Below are 21,453 nucleotides of genomic sequence, written 5' to 3' on the forward strand. Positions count from 1 at the left end.
TTCTTAATCTATGTAGTTATAACATAAAACTGATCCTAGATTATTATTATAAATTCTTGCATTTCTTTTGGGTATTTTCCATCAATCAATTATCTAAATCTTTCTCTCCACATCGTTCTAGGAGCCAGCGCCACTTCAAGATTTCTCTAATTGTATGACTAAGATCTGAAGTGCTATTACCAGTTATTATTGCCGCAGTAATATGCATATTAATAATATGATCAATAAAGAATTATATTTTCTTTCAATTTAATTTTTTTTCCTGTCTTTTTTTTATATCCACTACATAGGTTAATATAGTACAAATATTTTTTCTTTGGACTTAAAATTAATTTAAGTCTGATTTACACCAGTGCTTGATTTTTTAACTTTGTCCACCACTGCTTAGGTGTCTGATCTTCTTGGAGAGGAGTGAACTGTCTATCTTGCCTGCACTCTTCTCACTCCTCCCCTCACTGCAGCTACCTACTTAAATTTCAAATGAGCCTAGTGAGTGAACACATCAGAGTCTATCTGGAGGCAATCACCACACAACCATAGCTCAGTATCTTTGAGGTAAGTTTATTTATATAGTACAATTAATAAAAAATGGGCTTTTAAATAGTCCATTAAGATGTAATCCATAGATCATGTTCAGTTAAAGGCTTTTTCTTGCAGTGAAAAAATTGGTTCATGATGAAAAGTTCCATCCATATGTGTAGATGTTTCCTGATCTTATCCAACATTCTTTTTGCTGTGAGTAAGCCTCAGTTTTTATTCATTATTTATTGCTTGTCTATTAATTAAACACTGTCTCCTTTGATTTAAAAATCCTATAAATGTAAACACAGGGTTCAAACGGTCATGGAATTTTTAAATGGCCATTTCCAGGCTTGGAAAAGTTTTGGTAACATAAATGAAGCCATACAATTTTGGAAAAGCTGTGATTTCTGTAAGCAATGTTAATCAAACAATGAAAGACTTCTGATAAAAGACTGAATAACTTTTTGTAACTTCAATCTGTTTTTAAATTATTCAATACCTGTACCTGGATACTACTGAAATTCGAAAAGTTAATTCAGCTCCTGAGTTTAACTGATAATATTGGTTAAAAAATTACAATATTCAGTTAAGCTCTGATATGTTCTTTGCACACACAAACACACACACACACACACACATACATATTATATATATATATGTATATTATATATTATATAGCATATTTTAAAAACTGTTTTAAAATATAAAATGTATGTTTATTTGCAACAGTTATGCAAGCAACTATAAAAAGACATTTATGACAGTAAAACAGCGACATCTGCTGACAGAGGCGTTGTCACAGGAACATCCCAGATAAAGATGATCATAAATTTTATCCCTCTTTTTGTAAAGTGCATTCCTAACAACTACTTAACCCTTTAGGCACCAGGGTTTCTTTTGTGGAAAAAATGCTGTATTTTGAGATCAAGATTTCAAAAGCTTGTGGCTTGAAAGGGCTTAAAGATAGAGATCTACTGTCAATTAGAAAAATGTTGGGCATGACCGAAAGTTTATGTGGGGTGTAAATATACTCATCTAATTTGCATATTATGACATCACCGGGGGGCAGCCATCTCGAATTTCATAATATTCAGGAAATATTATATATTGAATTGTGTTTGTCTTTTTATCTTCATTTTAAATTATCAGAAAAGAGAAAGCCAACAATAAAACAGGGGAAAGTACTAAACTATTTCTATATTACTACACTATATAGTACAGTAAAACACATGTGAACAGTTGCCTACTTTTTGATCAGTTCATCAGTAATATTCAGGACATAATAGATAATGAATGGATATTTGAACTTGCAAGGTTTTTTTGTTAGTGTATGATTGTGTGTGTGTGTGTGTGTGTGGATATATATATATATATATATATATATATATATATATATATATATATATTCTCATTCCGAATGTTCAGGGTAAAAAACAAAAAACAAAACACGGAATAAGTAGTAAATTACTACTATATTACTGTGCCATAGTAAAATACATGTGCCTATTTTTTGATCAGTTGACCAGCTATCTTCCCAATCGGGTATCTAGGTAATCTAGTTTATAATCCTTGACAGTATACCTCTCATTGCATGACACAGCGCAGAGCGCACCTTCTCCACACAGACTGCACCTGTACTGTCTCCCGGCCGCGTATTAGAGCGAGTGCGATCAGCAGCAGCTCTCCTATGGACACTATGACCACATTCACCCCTGCCACCCGCATTCCCGTTGAGCAAAGGGTCGAAATGATCGCTTGTTTGTGCTTTGTGAACACTCTCGCCTTGCACGGTGGCACCATTCCGCTGCAAAGATGTACCGTGAGAAGCGCGATAATTAGACGACTGATCGTCATTTCCAAAAGAGAAATATTGCATTCATAGTCAGAATCGGCGAACAACATTTGCAACACATCCTCATGGTACAACTTACTATTAGCCATTTGGCGATTTTCTCACATAAATCTTACCTTTTACTCGTACGCTATGAAATGAACTGCTTTTCATGTCAATGACACGAGAGCTCACTTTGAATAGGAACACAAGGTAATGTTGGTCTAGAATCAATGTACTCCATTTAGTGGAAGGGAATAAAAATGAGATATTACACCATAAGGAACTACAGTCTATTTTATTAAATATGACGTCTTTTCGCAATTTTGCGAATTTTGCCCCTTAGAGGGTTAATGGCACGCATGTCCCCTGCTCACTCCAAAGTCCCCACTCCAAGGGTATAGGGATGATCACTTCCATTTGGAACTTGCCCGAGAACCCATGGGAAAAAATTCTCTACAGAATGGATTTCAACCTTCAGTGAAAGATTTGCTTCAGTTCCCTTTCGAAAGCTTCAGTCGATGCTGCACTGCTCAGCGCATTGGGAAACGTCTTATTTGTGACCAGCGGTGAATAATGTGTGTAACACGTCGATAGAATTGACCCGGTGGTGATATAGCCTCGGTTGATGATGTCATCGGGGCGCACGCGTGCAACATGGGGCTATAAATAGATACACCACAGGTGCATCAAAAGGTCTTTTGTCTTCAGATCATTCTGTACATGTGTGCGTCAGGAAGATTCTTCTCGTCAGCTACAGATCTTCGTAGGATGTGTCAACGAAATGGTAAGTGTTGTGTTCCTCCATGCTTGAGGGTGTCAATGATGGCCTCCTGGACAGCAGTCAGGTCGGCAGTCTTACCCATGATTGCGGTTTTGAGTAATGAATCAGGCTGGGAGTTTTTAAAAGCCTCAGGAATCTTTTGCAGGTGTTTAGAGTTAATTAGTTGATTCAGATGATTAGGTTAATAGCTCGTTTAGAGAACCTTTTCATGATATGCTCATTTTTTGAGATAGGAATTTGGGGTTTTCATGAGCTGTATGCCAAAATCATCCGTATTAAAACAATAAAAGACCTGAAATATTTCAGTTGGTGTGCAATGAATCTAAAATATATGAAAGTTTAATTTTTATCATTACATTATGGAAAATAATGAACTTTTTCACAATATGCTAATTTTTTTAGAAGGACCTGTATGTATGAGCTGGATACACATGCAGGGCCGTAGCTGGGGTTAGCTGTTTGAAATTGTTTGATTTATATGTTCATTCTATTTATTTATTTGTGCTAATTGCACAATGTTTAAATTGTTTCATGTTTGTAGGTGTCCAGGTACATAAAACAAATAATTAAATATAATATAGCACTGCAGTCTTCACTGTAAAAATTTTAACAGTCAAACCAAAATGTATTCAGACACCTTGAACATTTCTTACATTATCACAGTTTATTTGCTCTAGTTCATAAATTGGTAAGAAAATATGACAAGAACTCAGAGTTGAACTGTCAGAACAAATTAATCTTGATAATGTCAGATAACTTTGATAGAAAGATATGTAATGGATTACAATCAACCAAAACTTCAGACAACTAGTATGACAATTAGTATGACAATATTTGCACAACTATCAATACTTTGTTGAACAATTACCAAGCAATACTTATTTTGTTCAGTCTGTGGTGTCAAAAGGTTGCATTAGCAATTCAGGAAAAAAAAACACATAAGCAAAACATGGTGAAGTCAAAGTGTCTTAATAATTTTTGGTCCCATTTTGTTTTCTATCAATTTCACTAGTAGTCCAATGTATGAAGATTTTTTTGGGGCATAATATGTCACAGCTCGCTTTATTTTGCTATACTCTCTTACCTAAATTAATTATAGTGTCCTGCACCTACTATTAAAGCTAAAAAAAAAATCTTTAATTTTCTTGGATTAACATTACAGCAGCTAGTAGCTAAATTAGGCGCGGTCACTTTAAGAGAGATGAAACATCCAATATAATACACATCCAATATTTTTTTTACTGTTTACTTAAGACGTAACGTCTTGGTTACGTATGTAACCCTCGTTCCCTGAAGGAGGGAACGGAGACGTTACGAATGGGATCTCGCCCGAGAGCCCAATCACCTTCGAGTGGTACAAAACGAGCCAATGGTACACAAAGTACCTTGGTCTGCGGAATTTGCATCGCGAGCTCCGCCCCGCAGAGCGGGTATATAAGGAGCAACGCGAGCAACTCGCATTCAAGTCTTCGCTGAGGAGCCGAGCCAGTGACCCGGCCGTTCAGCGGAACAGCGATGTGGCAAGGGGACGTAACGTCTCCGTTCCCTCCTTCAGGGAACGAGGGTTACATACGTAACCAAGACGTTCCCTTTCAGTCGGTCACGTTCGACGTTACGAATGGGGTCCCTTACAAAACGCCACATGGCTGTCTTCCAGCGACCCGTGTGAGTGATAGCACCCTGTTGTGAGGCCAGCACGAGTGAGGGCCTATAGCTCGCACAGAATACACTGGGTAGCATATTCCAGCTGGACATATGCTAGCAGGCTGCCTGCCCGTGGGAGGACTTACAGAAGCAGGTATCTACCAAGGTGGTGATATGTAAGAACTCTGAGGTACCCAGCCCGCAGGGTGGAAGTTTCAACGACAGAGCTGGCAAGGGGCTTGCCAAGGGAAAGACTTACTGTGGACATACACACGTGGGATTGCCCAGAAGGGGAATCACGACACATGGAGGCACCTAGTCCCACACATGGCTGACCAAAGGGCATGTACACAAGCGTTGGACATCAACAGTGCTGGAGGAACCCAGGGTTCTGACTGAGGAACTCACCTGAGGGGAATAGTGCACGCATCCAGTCCGCGGAGTGGAATGGCGCAGCAAGCGGATTGACACCGAGCAGGTCCTTACTGGCCCGAAGGGGCGAGTACCCGGGAGGACACGGGCTCTACACAGAGATTATTAAATCTCGCGAATGTGTTAGGTGTCGCCCAGCCCGCAGCTCTACAGATGTCTGCTAGCGAGGCGCCATGCGCCAGCGCCCAGGAGGAAGCTACGCTCCTAGTTGAGTGAGCTCTCACCCCTAGGGGGCATGGCAGGTCTCGAGCCTGATAAGCCAGGACAATAGCATCCACTATCCAGTGGGATAACCTCTGCTTGGAGACAGCCTTTCCCTTCTACTGGCCTCCGTAACAGACAAAGAGCTGGTCTGAGGTCCTAAGGCACCGAGTTCTGTCCACGTAGGTGGCCTGCAGGTCCCCGACCCTCTTCACCGAAGCCAAAGCCGTCAGGAGCTCAGTTTTCAAAGATAAAAACTTTAGCTCTACTGAGAGCAAGGGTTCGAAGGGAGCTCTCTGCAGTGCTGATAGAATCACTGCGAGGTCCCAAGAGGGGACTTGCTGAGGGCGAGGCGGATTGAGCCTCCTTGCTCCTCTCAGGAACCTGATGATCAGATCGTGCCTTCCAAGAGACTTACCTTCAACGGGGTCATGGTGAGCCAAAATAGCAGCCCCATAGACCTTGAGGGTGGAAGGAGACAGCCTTCGTTCCAACCCCTCCTGAAGAAAGGAAAGCACTGACCCAACCGGGCATTTCCAGGGGTCCTCACACCGTGAAGAACACCAAGTGACGAAGAGGTTCCACTTCAAAGCATAGGCATGTCTGGTGGACATGGCTCTAGCTGAAGTGATGGTAGCTACCACCTGAGGTGGCAAGGTACCTAAACCTTCCGTGACCCGTCCAGAACCCACACATGTAGGTTCCACAGATCGGGACGTGGGTGCCAGAGGGTGCCCCGTCTCTGAGAAAGAAGGTCCTTCCTCAGAGGAATTGGCCAGGGAGGGGCTGTCGCGAGGAGTACAAGTTCGGGGAACCAGGTCCGGCCGGGCCAAAAAGTCGCAACCATGAGGACCTGCTCCTCGTCCTCCCTGATCTTGCACAATGTCTGTGCAAGAAGGCTCACTGGGGGAAACGCATACTTGCGCAGGCCCAGCGGCCAGCTGTGCGCCAGGGCGTCTGTGCCGAGGGTGCCCTCGGTCAGGGAGTAAAACAACTGGCAGTGGGAATTTTCTGGAGAGGCAAACAGGTCTACCTGAGCGTCTCCGAAGTGTTCCCAAATCAGCTGAACCGACTGGGGGTGGAGTCTCCATTCCCCGGGGCGAGACTGCTGTCGTGAGAGCTTGTCGGCTGCACGATTGAGCCTGCCCGGAATGTGAATGGCACGAATCGACCTCAGATGCTTGTGACTCCACAGGAGGAGATGGCGAGCGAGTTGCGACATGTGGCGGGAGCGTAGACCACCTTGACGGTTGATGTACGCTACGGTCGCAGTGTTGTCCGTACGGACCAGAACGTGCTTGTCCTTCAGCAGGGCCCTGAAGCGGTGCAGAGAAAGACGTACTGCTAGCAACTCGAGGCAATTGACATGCCACTGAAGTCGGGGTCCTGTCCAGGAGCCTGACGCAGCATGCCCGTTGCACATGGCACCCCAGCCCGTGGCAGAGGCATCTGTTGACACAACAACATGTCTGGACACCGGTTCTAGGGGCACGCCGGCCCGTAGAAACGAAGGGTCCAACCACGGGGTGAAGTATCGGCGGCAGGCCGGAGTGATGGTAACTCGGAGCGTGCCCTGTTGCCATGCCCATCTCGGGACTCGGTCGTGAAGCCAGTGCTGAAGCGGTCTCATATGGAGTAGCCCGAGCAGTATGACTGCCGCCGTGGATGCCATATGCCCCAGGAGCCTCTGAAACAGTTTCAGTGGAACCGCTCTCTTGCCCTCGAATTGTTTCAGGCAATTCAGCAGTGACTGCGCGCACTCGTTCGTAAGCTGCGCGAACATGGCGACCGAGTCGATTTCCATACCGAGAAAAGACATCCTCTGCACAGGGGAGAGTTTGCACTTTTCCCAGTTGACCTGAAGACCCATTTGGGCGAGGTGTCTGAGCACCAGATCCCTGTGCTCGCACAACCGCTCTCGAGAGTGAGCTAGGATCAGCCAGTCGTCGAGGTAGTTGAGGATACGGACACCTTGTTCCCTGAGAGAGCCAGGGCTCCCTCCGCGACCTTCGTAAAGACGCGGGGAGACAGGGCCAACCCGAATGGGAGAACCTTGTACTGATATGCCTGCCCCTCGAAAGCAAACCGAAGAAACGGTCTGTGTCGAGGAAGAATGGAGACATGAAAGTACGCGTCCTTCAGGTCGATCGCTGCAAACCAATCCATCGGACGAATGCATTCGAAAATGCGCTTGGGCGTTAGCATCTTGAACGGGAGTCTGTGCAGAGCTCGGTTCAAGGCATGCAGGTCCAGGATTGGCCGTAACCCACCTGACTTCTTGGGTACTATGAAGTAAGGGCTGTAAAAGCCGGAGTTCATGTCGGCTGGAGGGGCCGGCTCTATCGCGCCCTTTGCCAGCAGGGTCGCGACCTCCGCGCACATGACAGGGGCATCCTTGCCCACCATCGTCGCGTGGACACCCCGAAACCTGGGGGGACGCCGGGCGAACTGAATCGCGTAGCCGAGCCTGAGCGTCCGGATGAGCCAGCGGGAAGGCCTGGGGAGCTCAAACCAGGCTCCCAGGAACCAAACCAGCGGGGTCAAGGGGACTACAGGCGTACCCACAGTGGGGCAGCGTGGTGGAGCAGACAGCCCCGGCATGGGAGGCATAGAGTCCCTTAGCGGGGGCGGAGTGCGGGCACTCGTCTGACTCCAAGTGGCAAAGAGGGCATGAGAAGGCGAAGCATTCTCGAGCCGTCTTTGCATGGAAACTGGCAAGGGGAGAGGAGAACGAGAGCGATGAGGAAGCGCGTCGCCAGCTGTCGTTCGTGGCCTCTTGGGACCCGGAGGTAGAGGAAACAGCTCTTTTAGTGAAGGTTTGGGTACCACCGGCCGCAGGGCCAGTGGCGGAACAAAAAGAAAACGAGAACAAAGGATTCTGCTACCATCTCCCGATGATCTGACGTCTCCAACTCCGGGTCGCCCATCTCAGGAACGCCGCTTGGCCTGGCGTTTGGCAGGTTTAGGGGCAGAGACAGGTTGCGCCGCCCTTCTGCGGCCATCTCCTCGCTGTGGCCGGGGTGAAGGCTGCTGCTGTGGCCGAGCGGGAGTGGAGGAGGCCGAAGGGGGGCGCCCTCGGCGACGAGAAGGCTGAGGCGGTTGCGCCGGCAGAGGGCCGCCGGGGCAGGATGTGTCTGATGGCCTCAGACTGCTTCTGGGCGGCAGAGAACTGCTGGGCAAAGCTCTCTACCGCGTCGCCGAAGAGGCCATCCTGGGAGACCGGGGAGTTGAGGAGCTGAGCCCGATCAGACTCCCTCATATCTGCCAGGTTCAGCCATAGGTGGCGCTCCTGGACCACCAAAGTGGACATCACCTGACCCAAGGAGCACGCAGTGACCTTCGTCGCCCGGAGAGCGAGGTCGGTTGCAGTGCGCGCCTCCTGCAAAACCCCTGGGTCAGCACTGCCCTCGTGCAGCTGCCGGAGCAGCTTTGCCTGATAGACCTGCAGTGAGGCCATGGCATGCAGGGCAGAAGCGGCCTGGCCCGCAGCTCTGTAAGCCTTGACCACAAGCGTGGATGAGAACTTACAGGCTTTGGAGGGCAGCTTGGGACCACCACGCCAAGCGGAGACGCTCTGTGGACACAGTTGCATCGCAACAGAACGCTCCACCGGGGGAATCCCAGCATACCCCTTGGCCGCCCCGCCATCGAGGGCAGTGAAGGCGGAGGAAGAACCAAAACGGTTTTGGGCAGTTAAAGGTGCCTTCCATGAACTAGTTACTTCCTGGTGCACTTCCGGGAAGAAAGGAACCAGAGGGGGGTGCTGGCGATCCGCATGAGCAGCCCCCAGGAACCAATCATCCAGCCTTGAGCGCTCGGGACAGGGTGGAGGATTCCACTCAAGCCCGATGCTCTCCGCTGCCCGGGAAAGCACGGCCGTCAGCCCCGAATCGGACTCGGACAACGCTGGCACTCCCGAGGGAGGCAACGCAGCCGAACCCTCATCTCCCGAGGACTCAAGCCCGCCTTGCGATGCGGCGATCGACATACGGTCCTCTTCGCGAGCCCCAAATGAGATGTCAGGAGCCTGAGAGGGTCCAGCAAACTCATCCGGGAACTCAACCGACTGCGGCGTATGTGAGGGGGGTGTGGCCCGAGGAGGTTAGCTCGTCGGGGAAGCCCACACGGTAACCCTCAGATCACCCTGGCCACCAGCCGAAGTAGCTCTCTTACGAGAAGAAGAGCTAGAACGGGGTGTGGCAGAGGGGACTCTATACCTTTTAAGGTAATCGAGTCTCGATCTCAACGCCGAGATGGTCATGTCCCCGCAATGAGGACACGAGCCATCCACCAACGCAGTCTCAGCGTGCTGGAAGCCCAGACACGTGACACAGCGATCGTGACCGTCACGAGGAGCGATATATCGACCGCACCCAGAAACACACGGGTGAAATGACATCTTTAAAAAGACGCAAATCGGCCCGTATCTCTTTTGTGAGATAAATTTGTCTCTTTTAGAGGTGTAGAAGCGCTCAGGGGAACGCGGGAGCTGTCGCAGGAAACCCAGACGAACCGCTGAATCGCGCCGTCACACCAACACCAGCTCTTGCTTGTAAACACTCCGGTGATTGCAGCAAGCGATGTGGTCGGCTCCGAAGCGAAAGCTTGAATGCGAGTTGCTCGCGTTGCTCCTTATATACCCGCTCTGCGGGGCGGAGCTTGCGATGCAAATTCCGCAGACCAAGGTACTTTGTGTACCATTGGCTCGTTTTGTACCACTCGAAGGTGATTGGGCTCTCGGGCGAGATCCCATTCGTAACGTCGAACGTGACCGACTGAAAGGGAAACGACAGTTTTTTATAACATAATTTCCAAGACGGATATTTTGACATATTGTGTATGTTTTTGTTGGTACAAGAGCAAAAAGAGGCAAATTCCATGTTACAAAAAGTGTTTTGAGACGCCTCTCTCTTCGTGAGCCCTGAACACTAGGGATGGGCGTTTTCCACATACAGTATTGTTCAAAATAATAGCAGTACAATGTGACTAACCAGAATAATCAAGGTTTTTAGTATATTTTTTATTGCTACGTGGCAAACAAGTTACCAGTAGGTTCAGTAGATTGTCAGAAAACAAACAAGACCCAGCATTCATGATATGCACGCTCTTAAGGCTGTGCAATTGGGCAATTAGTTGAAAGGGGTGTGTTCAAAAAAATAGCAGTGTCTACCTTTGACTGTACAAACTCAAAACTATTTTGTACAAACATTTTTTTTTTCTGGGATTTAGCAATCCTGTGAATCACTAAACTAATATTTAGTTGTATGACCACAGTTTTTTAAAACTGCTTGACATCTGTGTGGCATGGAGTCAACCAACTTGTGGCACCTCTCAGCTGTTATTCCACTCCATGATTCTTTAACAACATTCCACAATTCATTCACATTTCTTGGTTTTGCTTCAGAAACAGCATTTTTGATATCACCCCACAAGTTCTCAATTGGATTAAGGTCTGGAGATTGGGCTGGCCACTCCATAACATTAATTTTGTTGGTTTGGAACCAAGACTTTGCCCGTTTACTAGTGTGTTTTGGGTCATTGTCTTGTTGAAACAACCATTTCAAGGGCATGTCCTCTTCAGCATAGGGCAACATGACCTCTTCAGGTATTTTAACATATGAAAACTGATCCATGATCCCTGGTATGCGATAAATAGGCCCAACACCATAGTAGGAGAAACATGCCCATATCATGATGCTTGCACCTCCATGCTTCACTGTCTTCACTGTGTACTGTGGCTTGATTTCAGAGTTTGGGGGTCGTCTCACAAACTGCCTGTGGCCCTTGGACCCAAAAAGAACAATTTTACTCTCATCAGTCCACAAAATGTTCCTCCATTTCTCTTTAGGCCAGTTGATGTGTTCTTTGGCAAATTGTAACCTCTTCTGCACATGCCTTTTTTTTAACAGAGGGACTTTGCGGGGGATTCTTGAAAATAGATTAGCTTCACACAGACGTCTTCTAACTGTCACAGTACTTACAGGTAACTCCAGACTGTCTTTGATCATCCTGGAGGTGATCATTGGCTGAGCCTCTGCCATTCTGGTTATTCTTCTATGCATTTTGATGGTTGTCTTCCGTTTTCTTCCACGTCTCTCTGGTTTTGCTCTCCATTTTAAGGCATTGGAGATCATTTTAGCTGAACAGCCTATCATTTTTTGCACCTCTTTATAGGTTTTCCCCTCTCCCCTCAACTTTTTAATCAAAGTACGATGTTCTTCTGAACAATGTCTTGAACGACCCATTTTCCTCAGCTTTCAAAGGCATGTTCAACAAGTGTTGGCTTCATCCTTAAATAGGGGCCACCTGATTCACACCTGTTTCTTCACAAAATTGAAGACCTCAGTGATTGAATGCCACACTGCTATTTTTTTGAACACACCCCTTTCAACTAATTCAACTAATTGCCCAATTGCACAGCCTTAAGACCGTGCATATCATGAATGCTGGGTCTCATTTTTTTTCTGAGAATCTACTGAACCTACTGGTAACTTGTTTGCCACGTAGCAATAAAAAAAATACTAAAAACCTTGATTATTCTGGTTAGTCACATTGTACTGCTATTATTTTGAACAATACTGTATATCACATTTGAATATTTGAGCTCACAAAAAAATGAATATTCGAATAGACAGACTTTATTTTTCAGCAACATTTATTGTTTCCGTCATTTTGAACAAGCTTACACACAATAAGCTTGAACATTACACATGGTGTTTTGTAGCTGAAAACCTTTAACAATGCGTGCAAACAAACAAAAGTACAGATTAAAAGCAAAGGAAAAAAAAGTGAAGAAAAAAAAAGTGAACAAAGAAAAAACGTAAAGCAGCCTGCAGCAATTAGGCTATTGTAGAACATAGCCTACACTTAACTTTGAAACTTTTAAACTGTAGGAAATCTTTTTTTCTATTGTTTTACATGTTCTTGTTAAGAAATACGGATATGTAAGCATGATCGGGGGAAAGTCAGCTACTTAGTCTGTTGACAATAAGGCCGTCCGCGTAGAAAACGTGCTCTGACGGCACAGACGTTGTTGGGACTCACAAATAACGGTGTGCTAAGCGAATAAGATTTGTGAAGTGCTTCGTGTTTTCATTTCACCACTGAATGGGATCATCATCTGGTGGAATACATGGCTCCAGCTAGAACTGTTCCCACTCGTCTCGGCTGGACTCTGTAATCATCGCTGAAGAACTGGCTCCGCCTTTTCTGATGAGTGGCCATTGCATCCTCTTCATCATTGGTGACGCACCACTCGCATCAAGGAAAATGTTCTGATAATGTTCAAAAAAGTTTTTTTTTCCTACTTCTCTCATGTTTCATCGAGAAACCTGAGATGTTTGTGCCGAGGGTCTAGGGCGTACTCAAAGTCCTTTCAGGCAAGTCGTGCCACTCGGCCGCCATCTTGGCAATGCCTCCGGGCAGCTATTTCAGAATAACAAGACCAGCTCCTACCTAAATGAATGGGCAAAGAGTCAGAACTGCACTTTCACTGGTCACCAGGACATAAAACAGCATGTATAGAACAGGAGTAAAATATGATGAAAATCACTGAAAAATTTTGATGACTTTGCCTCAAAATAAGGTTTAAAATGCCTTTTTTCCCCAGAGGTTATACCTTTGCTACGCATGCGCAAGGGATCCTCAACTGTGCGCATACATCAGTGGAACCAGACGATAGGCTTAAATGTTTTCCCGGCTTGACTGTTAAAAGCAGAAGATTGGCTTTCCAGCGGGAGGGGCGGGACATGTGCAACAACCACCATCTTTGCCGTTATGGGTTTTCCTTATATAGTTGTATTGAGGATGGAGTAAGTGGCATGTCTCTTATAAACTGTCTCTGGCGGACGCGATAAGAGGAGTTTTCAACGCATTCTCCAAGTTAGCGGTGTTTATTCGTCGATTGAGAGATGCAGCAACAATGTTCTTGAATTCGGTCACTTTTCTGTGATTGTCCACGGCATATTTAAAGTACTGTAGAAGACCGCAGTTCTTAGGGCCGTTCACACATCGCGTCTTTTGCGCGTTCAAGTTCGTTATTTCCAATGTAGGCGCGCTCATAATGGAAGTGACGTGGTCGCACCGCAGTTAAAAACATATAAACTTTTCCGAGAGCCGCAAGCGCACTGCAGGTCATGTGACAAGAACTAAACATTCAGCTTCAACCTTTCCCGTAACAACGTTGAAAGCTCAGCCAAGATGAAGGAACAGCTGATATATGGATTGTCATTTTGAAATTAATTTAGAGCTGCTGAAAGAGATTTTTTAAATCTTAAATTTCATCTTGATAAATTCATCTTGATAAGGGCCAAAATCAGAGTGACCATTTTTAATTAGACTTGACCCAAGGCTTCTTAATATTAGAGTCTATGACAAGCGGTTTAGGAGTGATAAGCACTAATGCATTGTTGGTCGTTGTAGTGGCCCCCATAGGCCGATTGGGCCTAGACGTTCAGAATGTCCCCTCGGGGAGCTCTACCTTCTTGCCAAGTTTCAGCTCTGAACACATCCAAAATGAAGAATAGGCTCACAGACACACATGCACACACACACTAAAATTAAATGATTAAACTAGTATATTAATACTCTATAAGCATATTCACACAGACTCACATAAACAAAAAGACACACACATACACAGCTATACATGCACACGCATTTTGTTGCAGATATAGATATTTGAAATAAGTGATGATACAAAACTTATTGAAAGTCTTCTCTTTTTGAGAGTTTAGATGTCATTTTCAGGTGTCACTGTAATCGTAATCTGGCAAAACTGTGAAAACTGATATATCTGGATGAACATTGAGATTTAAAATGTCCCAAATCCAAATGAATCCAAAAGGAAATCTATGAGAAAAGGTAAATTTTCAGAGTTTAATAAGCCCATTAGTTGTCTTATGCTGCCATCTAGTGGTCATAAATTGCAATTTCTAATTCATCACTGTGCTTAACCTTTATAACTATAACAGTGTTATATTATAATTGGGTAAAAAAAAACCTTGGACTAGTTCACAAAAGTAGGATTTTTAACATAATTGAGAATAGTTAACAAATGATTTGATTGACAGCAATGGTTATTGAGACAAAGTTTCTCATTTAGGAGATCTATCAAATTATATGCATATTGTGTGGATGTTCGAAACAAAAATTCTCGTTAGCGCCAACTACTGGCTGATTTATTTCACAATTCTTACAGAGCTTGTGGGCCATGAGTAAAACATGCACATCGAGTTTTGTTCTGATTGACCTCCTTTAACCTTGTCTAATAGGTGCTCAAACTTCATTGGCAAATGGCCATGTTTTTTTGAGATATGCCAATATCCTCATAGATCCTTATGGCACATTGGACAAAGACACTGCATAACAATTTTCCAGTCGATCAGACCAAAGGTTGCATAGCTTTAGCAATTTAAGTTAAGTTTATTTTGATAGGGACAGATACAAATAACATAGATAAACTTTGACAGTCATCTGATGCATATATCATAATGTTTTTAGCTAAAGCTAATTTACAACACTTGTCCCTAGTAGGGCTTTTTGGTAAAAAAAAAAAAAGGGAGAAAGAAACAAATACAGTTTCATTAACATCAACATTAATAAAAGAACGGGAAAGAAAAAGGATAAAAATGCAATACAATGGGAAATAATAAAAAAGTACTAAAAGTATACAGGAAGGACAAAGTCAAAAGACTAAATATGAGAGCAACATTGTTCCTGAATTAACCACAATTAGATTTTTTTTTTTTTTTTGAAGGTGGCTAATGTTGGGATGCATTTAAGATGATCTGGCAGAGCATTCCATAATTTTGCCTCTTTCACTGAAACAGGAACCTGGGCAAATGAAGTTCTACGAAAAGGGATGTAACAATTGATTTTAGAAGCAAATCCAGTGCATCTAGTACTTTGCTGTCTTGTTATTATTTTGCAGAGCGGTAGTGGAGCAGCATCATTTAAGCATTTGAAGACCAGTTTAACCAGATGCAGTGAAATAAAATTAGCAAAACTTAAGATCTTATATTTACTTATAATTTGGCAGTGATGGTACCTTATTCTCTTCTTGTCCAGAACTTTCAAGGCTTGGTTGTAAAGACACTCTATTGGTTTGACTGATAACTGATGAGCTTGAGACCATGTGGTTAAGCCATAAGTTATGTGTGAAAGAATCATAGAATTAAAAAAAAATAAAAGCACAGTCGAGAGTCAGACAGTTTCTTATCATCATAAAACAGCTCAAATTGGCCCTAATGGTTTTACAGATTTTCTTAATATGACTTCAACTGATTCAAATTCAACTGATAATCTATATTTATTCCAAGATACTTCACTTCAGGTACTTGTTCAATAAGTTCCCCATTAATTTTTATTTTCAAAAGTTGTGTTGGAGGTAGTTTTTGAAAAGAGAAGTAGACAGAGTTTGTTTTTTTAGTATTTAAAGTTAAACAAGATGAGGCCAGCCAAGATGATATTCTTGCTAAATTAGCATTAAGTTTGTCAGCCACAGAGATACATGTATCAGCAGATGCGTACACCACTGTGTCGTCTGCATACATCAGTAGACCTATATCTGGACATTCTACATCGGGTAAGTCATTAATATATAGACTGAAGAGTATGGGTCCCAAGACCGTGCCTTGAGGAATACCTGTTTTAATTTTAAGAAAAATGGATCTCACACTATTAATCACAACACACTGTTCATGGCCCTTTACATATAATTCAAACCAGGACAATGTTTTTTTGGATAAATTGAACTTAATGAGCTAGTTTTTAAATTAATATGTTGTGATTTACTGTATCGAATGCTTTTTTAAAATCTAGAACCACAGCACCTGCTACATTTCCCTGGTCAAGTGATTGTTTGATATTTTCAGTTAATAGACAGATTGCAGATTCTGTGGAATGGTTGTGCCTGAATCCAAATTGCATAGGACTCAGATACTGGTTTGTCTCAAGTGCATGACTTTAGACAAAGCTGGGAGAAGACTGATAGGTCTGTAGTTACAAGACATTTTGTCATCTCCGTATTTAAAAATAGGTATAACTAGAGCATTTTTCCACCCATCTGTTTTTTTCAGGTTTTTTTCCATCTTATAGAGCCACCAAGTGGCAGATCTGTGCAATCTTTTTAATCTGACCAAAGAATGAGCTCTTACACAAGTGTACCAAGTTTGGTAAGGATATCTCATTCCGTCCATGAGTTATAGCAATTTTAGTAAAAATGGCCCCTGCACTTATGAACGTTTTGGCGTCCCTATGCGATGGGGAGTCGAAATTTGTACTTTTTTTAAATAATTATTGATATTTACTTTCTGCAGTGGATTGCTTCCAATCGGGTGAAAAACCTAGGACCAGTTTGCAAAAGTAGATTTTGTATTTACTTAAAAATGGCGGGAAAACCGGACCCCGTAGAGCGAATCTAACCTTTTAGGCTTTTGTCGTCCTTGACCCAAGGTTTCAAAAAATGTTTTAAATCTATAAACAACTGTCTACAAGTTATGAGCAATTTCGTGTTTTTGTTCACTATAGCACCCCCTATTGGCCGATTGGGCTGGGTCTTTGCGCCTGAGGGGTACTCATAAGCATAAGCTTGCTGAAAGAGCTGTCTCGACAGTTCTCTAGTAGCAACACCCTGTTTAGATGGGAATCCAAGGATACATAGGTGGAGTGGCGCCCAAGATGAACAGGGCTTTTACCAACTCAAGAAAGGGCATGAAGCAACCGTGCAAAGCCCTCACCATATAAGATTTTGGAAAGAACAAGAAAATACTAGTGTGCGAACTTACCACAGTGTGTATTTAAGAAAGTGTACAAAGACTTCACGTGCAAACTTATCATAGCATGGATTTTTAAATACTGTTCTAAGGAGGGGCTCTCGTGATAGAGCAGCTCATAGATGGAATAGTGTATCTCAAAACAGTATGTTTGAAACTCATTTGCTTGATCTATGGAAACAACAATGGAGCGCTCTGGTGAAAAAACAGAGAACTCAGTCTCATATGAGAGGAGAACTCCGAGCTCAGAGTAGCACGCTCATAGGTGACCCTTCTTGGAAAAAGGGGAGCGCTGCTAAATTACCACGAGAATCACCCAAATAGCCCCTCATGTTGAGGGAAGCGATGCTTGAAGTGTATAAACAGATACACACTGGCTGAATGGAGCCCAAGGATCCAAGGTCTAATCATCTCAAGAAAGGGAACGAAGCGGACCGTGTAACCCTTACCATAAAGGATTTCAGAAAGTGCGCAAAATGTTCACGTGCATATTGACCACCATGTAGTTTTGAGAAATTATACAAAGCTTATCGTGTGTACCTAAAGGTTCGTAAGGATCGCAGAGGCGCTGAATCGCACGGGAGAGGCAAGCTAAAATTTTACAAACCTCGGGCAAGGGGAGCATCACCTGAGGCAGCATTTACAAGAAGATTTCTGTAACTGCCACCTCCATTTCCCGCTGGATGCGACAGCACCACTAACAGGTCAGGAGACCCCTCAGGGTGACCTGACCGGATATCCATGAAATTCCCTGCAGTCCTGTGCCAGGCCTGATGATCAAGGAGGCTCCCGCAGAAACCTGTGATGTCAGCCGCCTAATACAGGAACATGAAGCCAGATGGCTGGTGCTGGCGAGTGTTTAGTAAACTCTGTAATTTAGAACTGTAAAAGAATCTCACAGAGTTTACTAGTAGACACATAACCACCAGCAAAAATTTAATACACATAAGTATATACAGAGTATATAAGTACATATAGGGAAGTTGTGGCCTAATGGTTAGAGAGTCTGACTTGTAATCAAAGGGTTGTGAGTTCGAGTCTCGGGCCGGCAGGAATTGTAGGTGGGGGGGAGTGCATGTACAGTTCTTTCTCCACCTTCAATACCACGATTTAGGTGCCCTTGAGCAAGGCACTGAAACCCCAACAGCTCCCCGGGCGCCGCAGCATAAATGGCTGCCCACTGCTCCGGGTGTGTGTTCACAGTGTGTGTGTGGGTTCACTGCTGTATGTGTGCACTTTGGATGGCTTAAAAGCAGAGCACGAATTCACCATACTTGGCTGTATGTCACGTCACTCACTCACTCACTCACTCACTCAGAGAGGGTTACATTTACTCACCCACCCTCCTGCATTGAAGCCCTGCTCAAGGGGCGCCCCCTTTTAGTCCAGACCATCAGTAGGGTGGTTGCTATGAACATAGAACCAGCCAAAAACATCATAGGTCCAGCATAGGAGACTTTTATGCGAGAGGTTTCCACCTAACCTCGATCAGGTGGAGAGCTGGTGGTTACAGGGAAATTAGAAAGGGGAGGATAAAAGCAGAAGTACAAAATCCCCAAAGGGAACAAGTAGATACCTCGGTATCACTCTGATTCTGACAAGAATGCTACCTCGTCTGGATCACACCCCTTAGGTTCTGCTTACGTCCTCATGACCCACGATTCCTCTTACCACTGCCCGCAGGTGGGGGAGGACCGCGAGTTGCAACACTAGCCTTCTGTGCCTGTCTTTGATCCTCAGATCAAGACAGTTGGGGCTCAGACCTGGACCTTCATAGAATGAAGGATCTGAAAGCTGCAGAGCAAGCCTTTATCTTCCTGAACTTCTGCAAAGCAAGCCTTTATCTTCCTGAACTTCTCGATCACCATCTCAACGGAAATACGAAAAGTTCAGAAGGCGAAACCTGAGCATCAAGAAAACAGCCTTTTCTTTCCTCCCGATGTCTGCCAGCCTCATCCACAGATGTCTCTCTGCTACCACCTTGACTGCCATAGTCCTGCCCATGGCGGAGGCAGCCTGCTTGGTAGCACGCAGAGAGATCCGTGGTGTGGCGCAGCTCGGATACCTGATCAGATACCTCTATCTTAGCAGATCAGTATGATATGCTAGAAGCACCACCATCATGTGTTATAAAGCCACAGCCTGACCTGCTGCTGCATATGCCTTACCATTTAAGTGAGATGAGTTTCTGAAGGGGCTTAGATGGCAAGGAGGCACATATACTCGACATCGATGTCGGCACATATACTCTTATGCCGAAACCAATGGATACGAGAAGAAAATATCCTCTTTCATTTCTATTTGATCTATGTAGAATATCATGCAGAAATGGAAGGCTCACCTGAGCTGGAGGGCATCACCTTGTTAGCGCACTTTCATGTCAAGTCCAACTTTGCCGTGGCGCAATCCATAACCTCCAACAGCTCTACATACACAGGGCAGGAGAATTAAGTCAAGTCAAGTCAAGTCACCTTTATTTATAAAGCGCTTTAAACAAAATACATTGCATCAAAGCAACTGAACAACATTCATTAGGAAAACAGTGTGTCAATAATGCAATAAGATAGTTAAAGGCAGTTCATCATTGAATTTAGTGATGTCATCTCTGTTCATTTAAATACTGTCTGTGCATTTATTTGCAATCAAGTCAACATTATCGCTGTAGAGGAAGTGACCCCAACTAAGCAAGCCAGAGGCGACAGCGGCAAGGAACCGAAACTCCATCAGTGACATAATGGAGAAAAAAACCTTGGGAGAAACCAGGCTCAGTTGGGGGGGGGGGTTCTCCTCTGACCAAACAAAATCAGTAGTTCAATTCCAGGCTGCAGCAAAGTCAGATTGTGCAAAAGAATCATTTGTTTCCTATGGTCTTGTCCTGGTGGCCCTCTGAGACAAGGTCTTTACAGGGGATCTGTATCTGGGGCTCTAGTTGTCCTGGTCTCTGCTCTCTTTCAGGGCAGTAGAGGTCCTTTCTAGGTGCTGATCCACCATCTGGTCTGGATACGTACTGGATCCGGGTGACTGCAGTGACACTCTGATCTGGATACAGACTGGATCTGGTGGCTACGGGGACCTCGGAATAAGAGAGAAACAGACAAATATTAGCGTAGATGCCATTCTTCTAATGATGTAGCAAGTACCTAGGGTGTTATGTGAAGTGTTCCCGGTTCCGGTTTACCTAATTAATGCAGCCTAAAAATCCTTTAACGGATTTGGATTTTAAAAGCATATTAGTATGTTATGTGAAAGCCAAGTTAAAGAGATGGGTCTTTAATCTAGATTTAAACTGCAAGAGTGTGTCTGCCTCCCGAACAATGAGTTTAGGCGCAAAATAGGAAAAGGATCTGCCGCCCGCAGTTGATTTTGATATTCTAGGTATTATCAAATTGCCTCAGTTTTTTTAGAACGTAGCCGACGTAGAGGATTATAATGTAAAAGGAGCTCATTCAAATACTGAGGTGCTAAACCATTCAGGGCTTTATAAGTAATAAGCAATATTTTAAAATCTATACGATGTTTGATAGGGAGCCAGTGCAGTGTTGACAGGACCGGGCTAATATGGTCATGCTTCCTGGTTATAGTAAGAACTTTTGCTGCTGCATTTTGGACTAGCTGTAGTTTGTTTACTAAGCGTGCAGAACAACCACCCAATAAAGCACTACAAAAATCTAACCTTGAGGTCATAAATGCATGGATTAACATTTCTGCATTTGACATTGAGAGCATAGGCCGTAATTTAGATATATTTTTGAGATGGAAAAATGCAGTTTTACAAATGCTAGAAACGTGGCTTTCTAGGGAAAGATTGCGATCAAATAGCACACCTAGGTTCCTAACTGATGACGAAGAATTGACAGAGCAACCATCAAGTCTTAGATAGTGTTTAGATAGTTTTTAGGTCCTATAATTAACACCTCTGTTTTTTCAGAATTTAGCAGTAAGAAATTACTTGTCATCCAGTTTTTTATATCGACTATGCATTCCATTCGTTTTTCAAATTGATGTGTTTCACCGACCCGTGAAGAAATATAGAGCTGAGTATCATCAGCATAACAGTGAAAGCTAACACCATGTTTCCTGATGATATCTCTCAAGGGTAACATATAAAGCGTGAAGAGTAGCGGTCCTAGTACTGAGCCTTGAGGTACTCCATACTGCACTTGTGATCTATATGATACATCTTCATTCACTGCTACGAACTGATGGCGGTCATATAAGTACGATTTAAACCATGCTAGTGCACTTTCATTAATGCCAACAAAGTG

General features: G+C 44.1%; 1 protein-coding gene across 1 annotated transcript in view; it reads left to right on the top strand.

Annotated features, from left to right (window-relative positions):
• Positions 1 to 477: 477 nt before the first annotated feature.
• Positions 478 to 21,453, top strand: part of LOC113047094 (tetraspanin-18-like) — a 37,472-nt gene continuing 16,496 nt past the window's right edge. Inside the window, exons 1-2 of the mRNA XM_026208349.1 lie at positions 478 to 555; positions 658 to 735. Coding sequence (XP_026064134.1) covers positions 673 to 735 — 63 coding nt within the window. The 5' untranslated portion in view covers positions 478 to 555; positions 658 to 672. The remainder of the gene's footprint in view (positions 556 to 657; positions 736 to 21,453) is intronic.

The sequence above is a fragment of the Carassius auratus genome, chromosome 28 (assembly GCF_003368295.1).
Source record: "Carassius auratus strain Wakin chromosome 28, ASM336829v1, whole genome shotgun sequence".
NCBI lineage: Eukaryota > Metazoa > Chordata > Actinopteri > Cypriniformes > Cyprinidae > Carassius > Carassius auratus.